Genomic DNA, 11,206 nt, shown 5'->3' with positions numbered 1-11,206 from the left:
AGGAACATGTCTGTAATAAAGGAAAGAGAAATGATGCATGTTCAACATGAAGTTGAGGTGTGAGTCAGTTATGAGCCATGACAAGGAGCAGCTGCTGTAGAGCACATGGCTTTTTGTGAGGGATTACCCCAGCTTAGGGATAAGAACCCTTTGCTGATTGGCCCAACTGAAAGCATGCCACTTTGCCAGCTCAACAGGTTGCTTGCTTGGAATTACACCTGTCCGATGATGGGTGCAAGTACCAGAATTTCCGGCTGGTCGTGGCCATGACTGTGCCTCGGAGTCATGAGTGTGGCCTCATGTAGGATGTAAATGGTGAGGAACCTGCGGTGTCAACTAACTAAATGTAAGGGCATTGGCTGCAGGCAGTTGTGATGGTGCTTTACAGAGGACCGCGGCTATTGGACTTGGCAAAGACTCCTGAACACCTCCAGTTCAACAAATATGTCCTGACAGGCTACCGGCCAGTGTCCACTGCTCAGGAGTGCCTCAGGAGCCTCTTCTATATGCACAATGAGCTGGGGAACATTTACACCCATGGTAAGTCTGGAAATTAACTGTGCATTGCATGTGCTTTTAACTGCTATTCTTCACCTTGCAAGAAGAAGTTAAAATGCCCAAATTTTTCAAAATGCTTTTAACTGCATTAAAATATGGATTTAGATTTAAAATACACAGAGCAAATGTATCAGCACCTTGTATCAATAGGGAGAGCGTACAAACAGAAAAGGAGACAGATGTCCACGACTCTCACTTATGGCCAGTTACGAGCAAACTTGGCAAGTGTGTAATGAGGATATGGGGTATTATCTGTAATCTGCCCTGGGAATCCCTGTCCTGGAAATATCCTGCTGTTAACAAGGTCTTTAAAGGTGTCTGCTTGATGACAGTTTTCAGCTGCAAATGCCCGTATTCATCACGGGGAAAGCATCCTGCAAAGATCCAGTGCAGAATTATGAAAATATGTCAGTGTATGAATAGATAATAATTGTGTATTAGAGAAAGAATTACAAATGCAAGCCTGACTTCAGTTGTGCAAACATGAGTAAACATTTTCATTTAACTGTGCATGACCTAAAGCACACACAGCTTTGAGCTTTTGAGGGCATCTTCTTCTTCGAGCTCCATGTTCACCTTGGCTATAAGTTCATTAAGACTAACACTCTTACTCAGGGGAAGTGAAGGGTATTATCTTCAGCATGTTGCTCCGGTTTCTATACACATGAAGCCATATATTCAAATAGTTCCAGTAAAGAAACACAGGAACCGCTCACAGAACACTAAATTCCTCATTTTGCTCTAAATTGCTTCTGCTCACCACAAAAAAAAAAACAAAAAAAAAAAACAGATGTCACTAACCTAAACATTTCCATACATTTCTCTTCTATCCTTTCCCTCCTTCCAACTCCTAATCTTTCGGTCACGTCAGGCATCCCTTTTTTCCTTTTCTTGGTGCTGCTGCCTTTTAGTATCCCCTGGATGGAGGTGGACAGCATGTGGATCTGTGTGGTCCACTACCTGGCCTGCCTCTGCCCCACCGTGGGCTCAGTGGTCTACCATGTGTTCATGAACCACGTGGGGGGAGAACATGTGTACGACAACCTGCTCTCCCTGGACATGTTCGGGGTCTGCCTAGTTAACACCCTAGGTAGGTTGTGGATGTCGACCGGCTCTGCTGTCTTCTAACTGACCTCTTGGATTTCTCACAAAGTTCTTATCTTACAATAACTTCACTAAAGACCCACTTACAAACTTTTTTTCTGCACTTTGAAGACTTCGTTTCAGTCTTAATCAACATATAGAGTTGAAGTCAAAAGGTTTAAAGTCTTTTGGTCTCTTCCAAGTAAAAGTCTCAGGTCTTCATAAGCAAATTAGCCTACAAATCTTTCTCGTCTCTGAAATGCTCACCATGAAAAAGACATTTGGACATTCAAAGATATCTTAAGTGAACTGTTTGACACTTGGGCAAAAATGCTTTTTTCCTTTCTTTGCTAGAGTTCGACGAGAAGGCTAGTGCCACTCTCATCTGTCCATTCAATGGGAAGCTGGAGTTAGGAGATGCTTAGTTTAGCTTAGCATAAAGACTGGAATGAGTTGGAAACAGCTAGCTTGCCCAGTCCAAAGATGAAATCCCCCTGCCAGCACCTCTAAAGACCACTATTGAGAAACAACCAGTGAAGACTCCACAAAGTCACTGCTTTCAGCTTCAAACTAGTTCAACATCCACTTGTGTAACTGTTTTCCCGTTTCATGTCTTCATGCTAAGCTAATTGGATACTGTTTGTGGTAAATCTATCCAAGAGTGTTATTTTCAGACTTTACAAGGTCAGAAGTTAAGACTTGTTCAACAGTATATTTTGTCTTCAAGTCTTTTATTAACAACTTACACCTCATTTGTTGGTTTAAAAAAAACGATGAATCAATTTCCTTGTGTCTGCAACCAGCGGACAGTCATTGCTTTGGGACAGACTGACATTAGCTGTTGCTGAATTCCAGTCTTTATGCTAAGCTAAGCTAACTGGCTGCTGACTGTAGCCTTTTCAGCAAAGTGTTATTCTTCTTAGACTTTACAAAGCCAAAGTTTTAGGCTTAGTTATTATAGTAATGTTTTTATTTTTAGGTCATCAAGTCTTTGTAACACCTCATAACATTCGAGCCCAAGTACAGCAGACTCCAGTCTAAGTCTCAAGTCTCCACCACCAACTAAGTCAACAACACATTAGTTTTAGTGACCTTATCATTAATTGGTATCTCTTCTCTGTTGTCACTAGGGGCACTTCCCATCATCCACATCACGCTTCTTTGCTACCCAGTTGTGCGAACGGTTGCCTTGCTGGCCTACATCCTCCTGTCAGCCTACGGTATCTACTCTGCCACCACAGCCCGCACTAATGTCCTGCGCCTGCGGGCTTTTGCCTGGCAGGCCCTGTTCCGCTTCGGCCTCTTTCTGTTCCGGGTATACGGCAGCGGGGTGGGCAGCCCCAACTCCCTGCGCCTCTTCGTCATCATGGACTCACTGGCCGTCCTGGGAGGGGTGGTCAACATCATACAGATTCCTGAGCGCTTCTCCCCGGGCCTGTTTGACAACTGGGGCAACAGCCACCAGATAATGCATGTCATGGTTATATGTGCAATTATCTACCTGCATTGGGGCACATTGGAGGATTTAGCCTGGATTAAGAGCTACCAGTGTCCTACTGAGTGATCGGAAGTGTATCTGGTACATACATGGGTGAGCGCCGATTGCTGATAGAGATGAGATTTAGGATTTGATGGGGTGGGAGGGGTATAAAAGTATAAAGAGAGGAAATGTTTGAAAATGCACTTTAGATCTAGCTGCTAAAATGCTTTGCAGAGGGAAGTTTGCAATGTGACATTTTGCCAGAGCAGAATAAAGAGGAACTTAACAGTGTTGTAACTGTGGAATTCAGATATCCCTATATTAAAATTAAAAATCCTGAGCATACTTGATTTTTAGTTTGTTGAAATGCAGTAGTTTTGGGCCATATTGCCCATAACTAAAATAGTTATATTATTGTATGTAATAAATTATATATTTTTATATCTTGCTCAGACTTGTGTTTCATTCACATGCAATGAAAACCGCCCATATGACAAAGTGATGCAACGAAAGTGGTTGAGTGCTTCTGTTTAATTGCAAGAAAACTAAATTGTATATACAATCGCAAAAAAAGTCACTTTCATTCTATTGCTAGATGTCAGTGAAAATTTTAACTGTTTTCGTTTGGACTTGGCAACAAATGGTACATTCCTTTTCATTGGCAATCACATGAACTTGGTGCTTTCAAGCATTTACTTCACCTGCACCTTCCAAAGACACTGTCACCTTCAAACCAAAAGCATCAAAGCTCCAAAAACTGCATCAGATTCCTTGAAATGATGGCCACTTATAGAAAGCTGCTGTGTAGATTAGATTTTAAGGAGGTGTGGATGTTGCAGAGGTGGAATACCAGCAGAGTTATTGTTAAACAACGCACTGAGTCAATGCATTCTTGTGTGATCTGCAACACCGGGCGACTTTTCACCCAGTGAGAGCTCTCTAGTCCTTTTCTGTAGATCAGTCTTCGTCCGAGCTGCTCTCCTCCTCAGCATCTGATAGGTCAGCAATGGGAAACCGCAAGATGGCAGCCACTCCGCTCAGCTGAGTCAGCTCTGAGGAGACAGTCAAGGATACATCAATAAGGTGACAGTACACAGTCAGTACTTCAGGCTGATCACAGAGGTGCTAGACACAAACTTGTAGTAGAGGAACTGTTTCTGTCCATTCTCAACTTTGTAAACTGAGGAAGTGATCGGAAAAGGGGAAGGTCAATGTGTGGCGAGTGCGCACAAATAACACCAAAGAATTCCTCTTATAGTCACAGTCAAACATTTACAGAGCAGAACTGGAAGTATGTTGATCTTATTTTACCCATAGCGGTCATTACATGTTTTGGCAGAATTATACAGTAAACTCTACAGAGTTGCACTGATGTAAAGACAACCAGTGGAGTTTTTAGCTACCAGCAATACCATGGAGCAAATAAAGAGTGTCAAAGGATGTAAATGCGTTTGAAGTAAAAAGTAGTAAAGAAGTCAGTTAAGTCACTAGATATAATGACCGACTGGGTAAAGGCAAAGGCTATAGAACAAGTAGAGGTATGGTAAGTTCAGAAAGTTACATCCCTTCAACACTTGTAGCCTTTAAGCAGAAGAAAAGACAACATTTATGCCATATCACAATATAAATATATGCCAAATGTAAAAAAGACAATATGTAGTCAAATATCACGATAATTATATAATATAAATACATTGTCTAGCCCTAATACAGATGTTGAAATGGACTGAACAAAAATATTTCATCAGATAATAAAATGAATTGTGAATTTGGGAAATTGTTTCATGCATCTTTTTTGAATCACACAAATCATTAAAAATCCTGCACAGCAAACACTGGAGTCTAGTTCTACAAATACTATTATACTAATAATATCTGATAAAGCTTACTGTATGTATATCTACAAATGTGCAGAAATAACCAGGTTTAAACAGAATAACCAGACAGGCATACAAATAATGCTAAATACTACAGCACCAGTAAGCCTCTGGAACACTAGACATTTTTTTTTTTTGGCCTTTGGCTTTTTTATTGACAAGACAGTTGAAGACAGGAAACAGGTTGAGAGAGAGGGGCAGTGACGCACAGCAAAGGGCCCCAGGCTGGACTCAAACCCGGGGCCGCTGCAACGAGGGCAAAGCCTCTGTAGATGGGATGCCTGTTCTACCTGCTGACCTAAACAGTGCCCCAGATTCATGTTTGAGGTGAGGAACACTGAATGTAAATATTTTTATGTCGGAGTGCTTTTCATAAATTAAACTATTTAATGATTTTGTCATATAAATACTTTAGGTACGTATGTGTTAATAAAAAAAATTTCCAAGTGTCTTTTTAGTGTTGAATCAATAAAAATGTGGGTTGTTTTATTACTTACGTTCACCAGACACATGAAGGCTTGAAAATATTCTGCAAGAAAAGATAAAAAGGAAAAAAATCTCATCATATAATCTGCCAGATCTTTGTAAATATAAACACTCCTTTCTTTAAAAAGATAACTGGTACCTGACATTGCCGCCATTGTCTTTCACGTTGTCGACCAACCGAACGTAACGACTCCTTGTGGGGACATCCTGATGTCTAGACGTACAAGTGGAGACGAAGAACATGCATTAAGGATTTGATTTGATTGTTTTTGACTGTGTTGACATCACTAACAATCCCTTTCAAGAGAATCACATGTCATTTTAAAGTATTCTGATGGCAGATTTTGAGTTTTAGCTCACATAAAAGTTAAGACAATCGAGGAGAAAATTGTTGAAAATGTTGGAAGGTTGCGACACATTCATTTCCGCAGTAGTTTACCCAGTGTTTCTTTCTGTAAAAACAAATGTTCACCTGCACTGTAACTTTGAAATACAGGAGATAACGTAGAGATCTGTGCCAGAAACAGACAGTGCATGTCGGTATGTACCTGAACAGCTTATCGCTTATCAACAAGGTATCGATGGCGAGGGCGTCGGCAGCCTTCTCCACATGAGCCACTCTGTGAGAAAGCAAAGATACAAAGGTGGTTGGTTATCAGTGTAAATTAGGTATCAGTTTGAATGACTGGCTGGACTCCTGGCTGCTGACGTCCATCATCACTCACCCATAGAAGGCTCGGTCAGGCTCATGCTGGAGCATCTTATAGAAATCTTCAAGGGCTTTCACCTCTCCTGCTGCCTGGAGTGACACATAAATGCAAGATAGTCACCTTCTTTTTTTTTTTTTTTTTTAAACCTGAGAGCATTTGTTTACAAGATGATGAATAAGACAAGGATAGTTAGTTAGGATAGTTACCTTGGTATCTGACAGCCTACTCGTCACAGTGGGATCGGAAAGGATTTCTGCAAAAACATCAAGCATTTCCTATGAGTTTTGACCTTGATGTGGTGAGATGTTGGTTTTGTTCACAGACTCGACCAGATCGTACCTTTGAGTGAGTACTTGTGACCTGATGACGAGTGGACCAGCATGAATTTGGGTCGATTCTCCAGCAGGACCTTGTTGTCCTGCCGCACTGCCTCTTTATAGAGGTAGGTGATGAACTGGTCCTTCACAAAGCCTGGACTGGCAACCAAGATGCACTTAACCACTAGAAGGAAGCAAGGAAGGGAAATCAATTCTTACTTTAGTCATTTTTAATGTACAGAAACTGAAACCGAAAAATGAGAACAAGCAAAGACTATGTGGCTGTGATAATAAACCACAGTGGTGCCATTAAAATGACATAAAGTGCAGTAAATGAGAGGCTCACAAAGGAACAACAAAATAAAAAGGGAGAAGCATGTGACACAAAGCAGGAACACACTGTGGGTCTGTGCATGTTTAAGTGCGGGTGGTGTGTGTGTATCAGTGTCTACACAGAAGCACTACCGTCAAAGTTGATGTGGCGGAGAATTGCCTGCATTACAGCCTCATAGAACCTCTCCAGTGCCTGTGAACAGAGACAAAGATCTGTCTGATAAATTGGCCTGTATGACTCCAGTTACCACTACTGATAATGTCTGACATGCTGTTAATGTATTTGCCGAACACTAGGCCCTGTTCAGATCTGGCTGAAACAGATGTGAATACCAGGTCAGAAGAAGGCCTAAGATAATATCTGCATTTTTTTTTTTTTTTAATTATGCATGAAAGGTATACTGCAGTTTGCCCATCGTCCACTCAAAACCATCGTTACAGATCTGCAGTCACAGAAAGCTGACCTACCTTCTCGTGCTGAGTGCAGCTTCCCCTCCTCTTTCGAGGAATGGTGACCTCCACTTTTGCACGCAGCAGAGTCATAGCCGGGGTCACCAGCACCACGTTGGCCAGACCCTCCTGCATTACCACAGCTGCAACATCTGCCTTCTGGGTTGCATCACATGCCTGCTCTAAAGGGGACAAGGCAACGATAAATGATCACCTAATGGAGTGGGTACTTTGCAAAGTTTGCACAGTACAGTTTCACTTCTACTATTAATACATGTTTTTTTACAATTTACTTAAAGTGAAACTCTCGCCAAAATGCAACCTAGGCTTTTTTTGTGAATGTATATGAGTCAAACCTTCGTGTAAAAGCATAATTACGACGAAAGAGGCACGTTTAAGATTTACTGTACTTTTGGTTTTGGGTCAAACTCATTTTAAATGGTAGTGCTTGGGGCAAATTAGCGACAGCATCAAAATCGCTATTTTTAAAAGACTAAGAAGACTTGACACAACATGAAACTTTGCTTGTAGTATCACCAGGGTCTCTACACATGAACACGAGCATTGAGAACATTGTTTTTGTACACAGAGTTTACTAAAAAGAAAGTTTTGGACATCTCACATTAACAGATGTTTCCTCCGCTCGCTTTCTTTTTAGCATTTTGGCGAGAGTTTCACTTTAATGCCTGTTGTTGGTTTGACTCATTGCTAAAGCCTTGCCACTTAAATTCTAGTTATTGTGGTGAAAATTATAGCAGCAATGACTCAAATGCATGAACCCCATCTGTCATCTAGGAACTTCTCTCCTGTTTCTCCCTAGAGTGTTCCCATGGCAACAGTCTCTCATTGTTGGTATCATAAATACATAACCAAGCGGTCTGCATTTTATGTAACGTGTATGGAAACTTCTCCAAATATCTGTTAACCTTTAAGGTGATCTTAACTCCTGAACATCTGTAAGCAATTTTTAACTTTTGTAAGCCCCGTCTTTGAACTTGTTTCTGTGGTTTGGTTCATTTGGCCTAAAGAGAAAAATGTTATTTCACATTTGGGTGCTCATCAGGTGACTGTATTCAAGAGAACTGCTGGTCATCTCTTGTGTGTGTGTGAGCAAATACAAGAAATTACATGCAATTTTACGGGTATAAGGGAAAGGCAGCTGATACTGCAGTTGCTAATGCCCATGAAATTCTGTCTGGTAAACAAGATACTTGTGAGTCTATTTGATTAGTGTTTACAAGTCCTGGTTGCCGTGCATGTGGGAAGTGTGAACTTGAATGAGCCAAACACAAGAATGAGACTAAGTGAAATTTTCAGCTGTAATTGTTCTGAATATCTGAATAGAGCACATTGAAATCTCAGTAAACTATACAGAGGGGCACCTGCTTACCGATTCTATCCAGCACGATGCTGTCCCAGCTCTTTTTAGCCAGCGTGAACTTTCTGTTGAGCTCAAGCTCAATAGTGTGGTAAGCCCCCATCTGATGAGAGAAGAACAGGACATAATCAACAACTATCCATCACAGCCGGAGTAAATATTAAGACAAACTGAATGTTGGCCAGTGACAGAAAGCTGCAGCATAAGAGAATATTTGGATATTTGTACAGGGAAAGATTAAATCACACAGCTGTTATTCTTAACATGAGATTCTGCTTACGTTCAAAAAACATATAAAGTCAATTTATAGTATACGCTAACTTTCCACAATCCTCAGCCCAGTTAAAAGCACTTTGCGTCTCTTGACTGAAAATATGAAAACCTAAAAATCAAATAGTTATTTGTTTTGGTTAGTGTAACTTCACAACTGGAGAATGCATCTGACTTCTTATCAGACACAACATACATGTATAACAATCTCCAATTGCTCCTAAAACCTTAACTTCAATCTTCACTTTCTTAATGTCATTACTCTAGTCCCTTTACTTCCACTTTACAACGTCAGTCCTCAAAAAAAGCAACATGACTGCAACTCAGACCTTGACATACTGGTTCTCCTCTAAGTTAGTGCCCTTTACTCTCAGCTGACAGGCCTGGGAGTCAAAGTCGATGGTCTCCACACACAAAGTCAGAGTAGTCCGAACTCTGGAGCTTCCCACACTTCCAGTAGTGGACTCTGTCTGCACCTTCCTGCGGAAAGAGGGGAGAGGAACATTGGTTGCAACTTCTGTGTGTGTGTGTTATTGAGGCCAAAACACTGAGTGATAAACTGCTGGAAAGAGTGAGCAAAAACGTTGGAAACCTAAAAAAAACAAACAAGCAAAATACAAACACAAAGTTGCGTTTATAAACAAAGCTTTAGCAAAGCTAAACTAGACACTGGCCTGTGTCAACTGAGGTATTGGAAACACATCACATTTGATTTAGTGTCGCGGTATGGGCTACATATGAGGTTCAACTAAAATAAAAGTTCTTGAGAGCTTCTTTGTTAAAAACAAGATTGTGTCTGTGGGTACTGAGTAGGAATTAATACATAAATATATTGTTTACATTGGCACTGTCTTTCCAAAGACAGTCAGAAATAACACATATAACAAAATGTAAAGTTACTACAAAGACAACCAGTGTGGCTTGCTGAACTGACTGCTTTGGGTGTGTATGAAGTCTGACCAATGATTGTTATGAAGATGGATGGAAACACAACCTAGTGTCAATACGACACAAGTGCATATACTGCAAAGCTACAGATTTGAATCATTGTCAGCAAATGGATCTCTTTCTCAATGGGGCTGGGAAACTGTCAGATGCTCTACAAGGCTTCAGCGATCACCTTTCATGAAAGACATTCGTGTTTACCTGATGGTTGATGCTCTCAAGCTGTCCCCCACTTGCAGCAGGTTGTAGGTGTGCCACATATCCTCTGCCTCCTCTGGCATCAGAGTCACCTGACTGAGGAGTAGTAGCAATCAAAAAGTCAGCTTCTGGCATGGTAACAGTTGTGTTAACTGAGGACAGATCAGGTGTGGTTTAGCTTATCAAAAAATGAAACTGCAGCCACGCTCTTACAGCTATTTCGACACAGATGTTGCAATGACGCAGACGATCCGAGCTGCTTCAGTAGTAATGGAGGGGGAATCAGTAACAGGGGGGAATCGTTTTGTTTACTACCTGAGGCGTAGTATGCTCGCTCAGCAGGGTGAAATCTATGTCCACAAAGCCTGAGTGCTTTTCTGTTTACATATGTGTTGTTACACGTTGATTACAAAAGGGACTATTTCGCATTAATAAAAAACCCTCCGCTTCCCTGCTGTTACAGATTAATGTAAATCACTATGGACATTTTGGATCAAGTTGGCACATGTACAGTCAGCTGTAAACTAGCATGCTGGCTAGCTTGCTAACATCAGCTATCGTCAATCACTCACCCGGCATTGTCTTTTTCAATGTCTTTATGGAGCAACTTCATGGTCGGACGGTTGTATGACACAAACAACAGAATTATATTAGCGTATAGTGGATAGGTTAACGTCGTTCCGAGTTAGAGTCATGTTATTTTAGTGAATTAGCAAACTAGCTAGCTAAGCCATGTCTCAACTTCGGAATGAATCACTCGGTGCGTGTTGCCAGGCGCTAGGACATTGCGTCATGCCAAAATACGTCGTCAATTCTTCCCATCTTGGTCACTTCCGTGGGTGTCGCTTTACTGCGCAACATATACAGAGCGATACAAAGACGAATGTTTGCGTAAATGTGGACAAACTCGGTTGATATTGCATTGTTTGATAAAATATTCCGTTTGCAGCCCGCAAAACGTGAGATATAGCCGAGAAAGATAGTCCTTTCTACATTGTGGTTTGAGATAAGTACATACTGACCGACGTTGAAAACAGCCAATCAGAGAGAAGATTGGCTCCTTCAAACACCGCCTATTGGCAAAGCTGCCCAATAGGAGTGCGTGAATTGCCTGCCCCATT

The 11,206-nt window shown here is 41.3% G+C and overlaps 2 protein-coding genes across 2 annotated transcripts; one reads left to right on the top strand and one right to left on the bottom strand.

Moving 5' to 3' along the window:
- The first annotated feature begins 83 nt into the window (after positions 1–83).
- Positions 84–3,485, top strand: LOC119009697 (progestin and adipoQ receptor family member 4). Its single transcript, XM_037081190.1, has 3 exons — positions 84–540; positions 1,430–1,648; positions 2,772–3,485. Exons 1-3 carry the CDS (start codon positions 375–377, stop codon positions 3,203–3,205), a joined length of 819 nt encoding a protein of 272 aa, XP_036937085.1. The 5' UTR covers positions 84–374; the 3' UTR covers positions 3,206–3,485.
- Positions 3,486–3,637: 152 nt separating this feature from the next.
- pelo (pelota mRNA surveillance and ribosome rescue factor) lies at positions 3,638–10,891 on the bottom strand. Its single transcript, XM_037081187.1, has 13 exons — positions 10,658–10,891; positions 10,089–10,181; positions 9,272–9,422; positions 8,685–8,775; positions 7,313–7,476; positions 6,977–7,037; positions 6,534–6,695; positions 6,401–6,447; positions 6,210–6,283; positions 6,033–6,104; positions 5,624–5,698; positions 5,496–5,527; positions 3,638–4,173 (listed from the first exon to the last, which is right to left on the bottom strand). Exons 1-13 carry the CDS (start codon positions 10,696–10,698, stop codon positions 4,079–4,081), a joined length of 1,158 nt encoding a protein of 385 aa, XP_036937082.1. The 5' UTR covers positions 10,699–10,891; the 3' UTR covers positions 3,638–4,078.
- Between the last annotated feature and the right edge of the window lie 315 nt (positions 10,892–11,206).

This window comes from Acanthopagrus latus, chromosome 20, assembly GCF_904848185.1.
Source record: "Acanthopagrus latus isolate v.2019 chromosome 20, fAcaLat1.1, whole genome shotgun sequence".
Taxonomy (NCBI): domain Eukaryota; kingdom Metazoa; phylum Chordata; class Actinopteri; order Spariformes; family Sparidae; genus Acanthopagrus; species Acanthopagrus latus.
The sequence above is the reverse complement of the archived record's forward strand: the minus strand, read 5'-3'. Positions and strand labels throughout refer to the sequence as shown.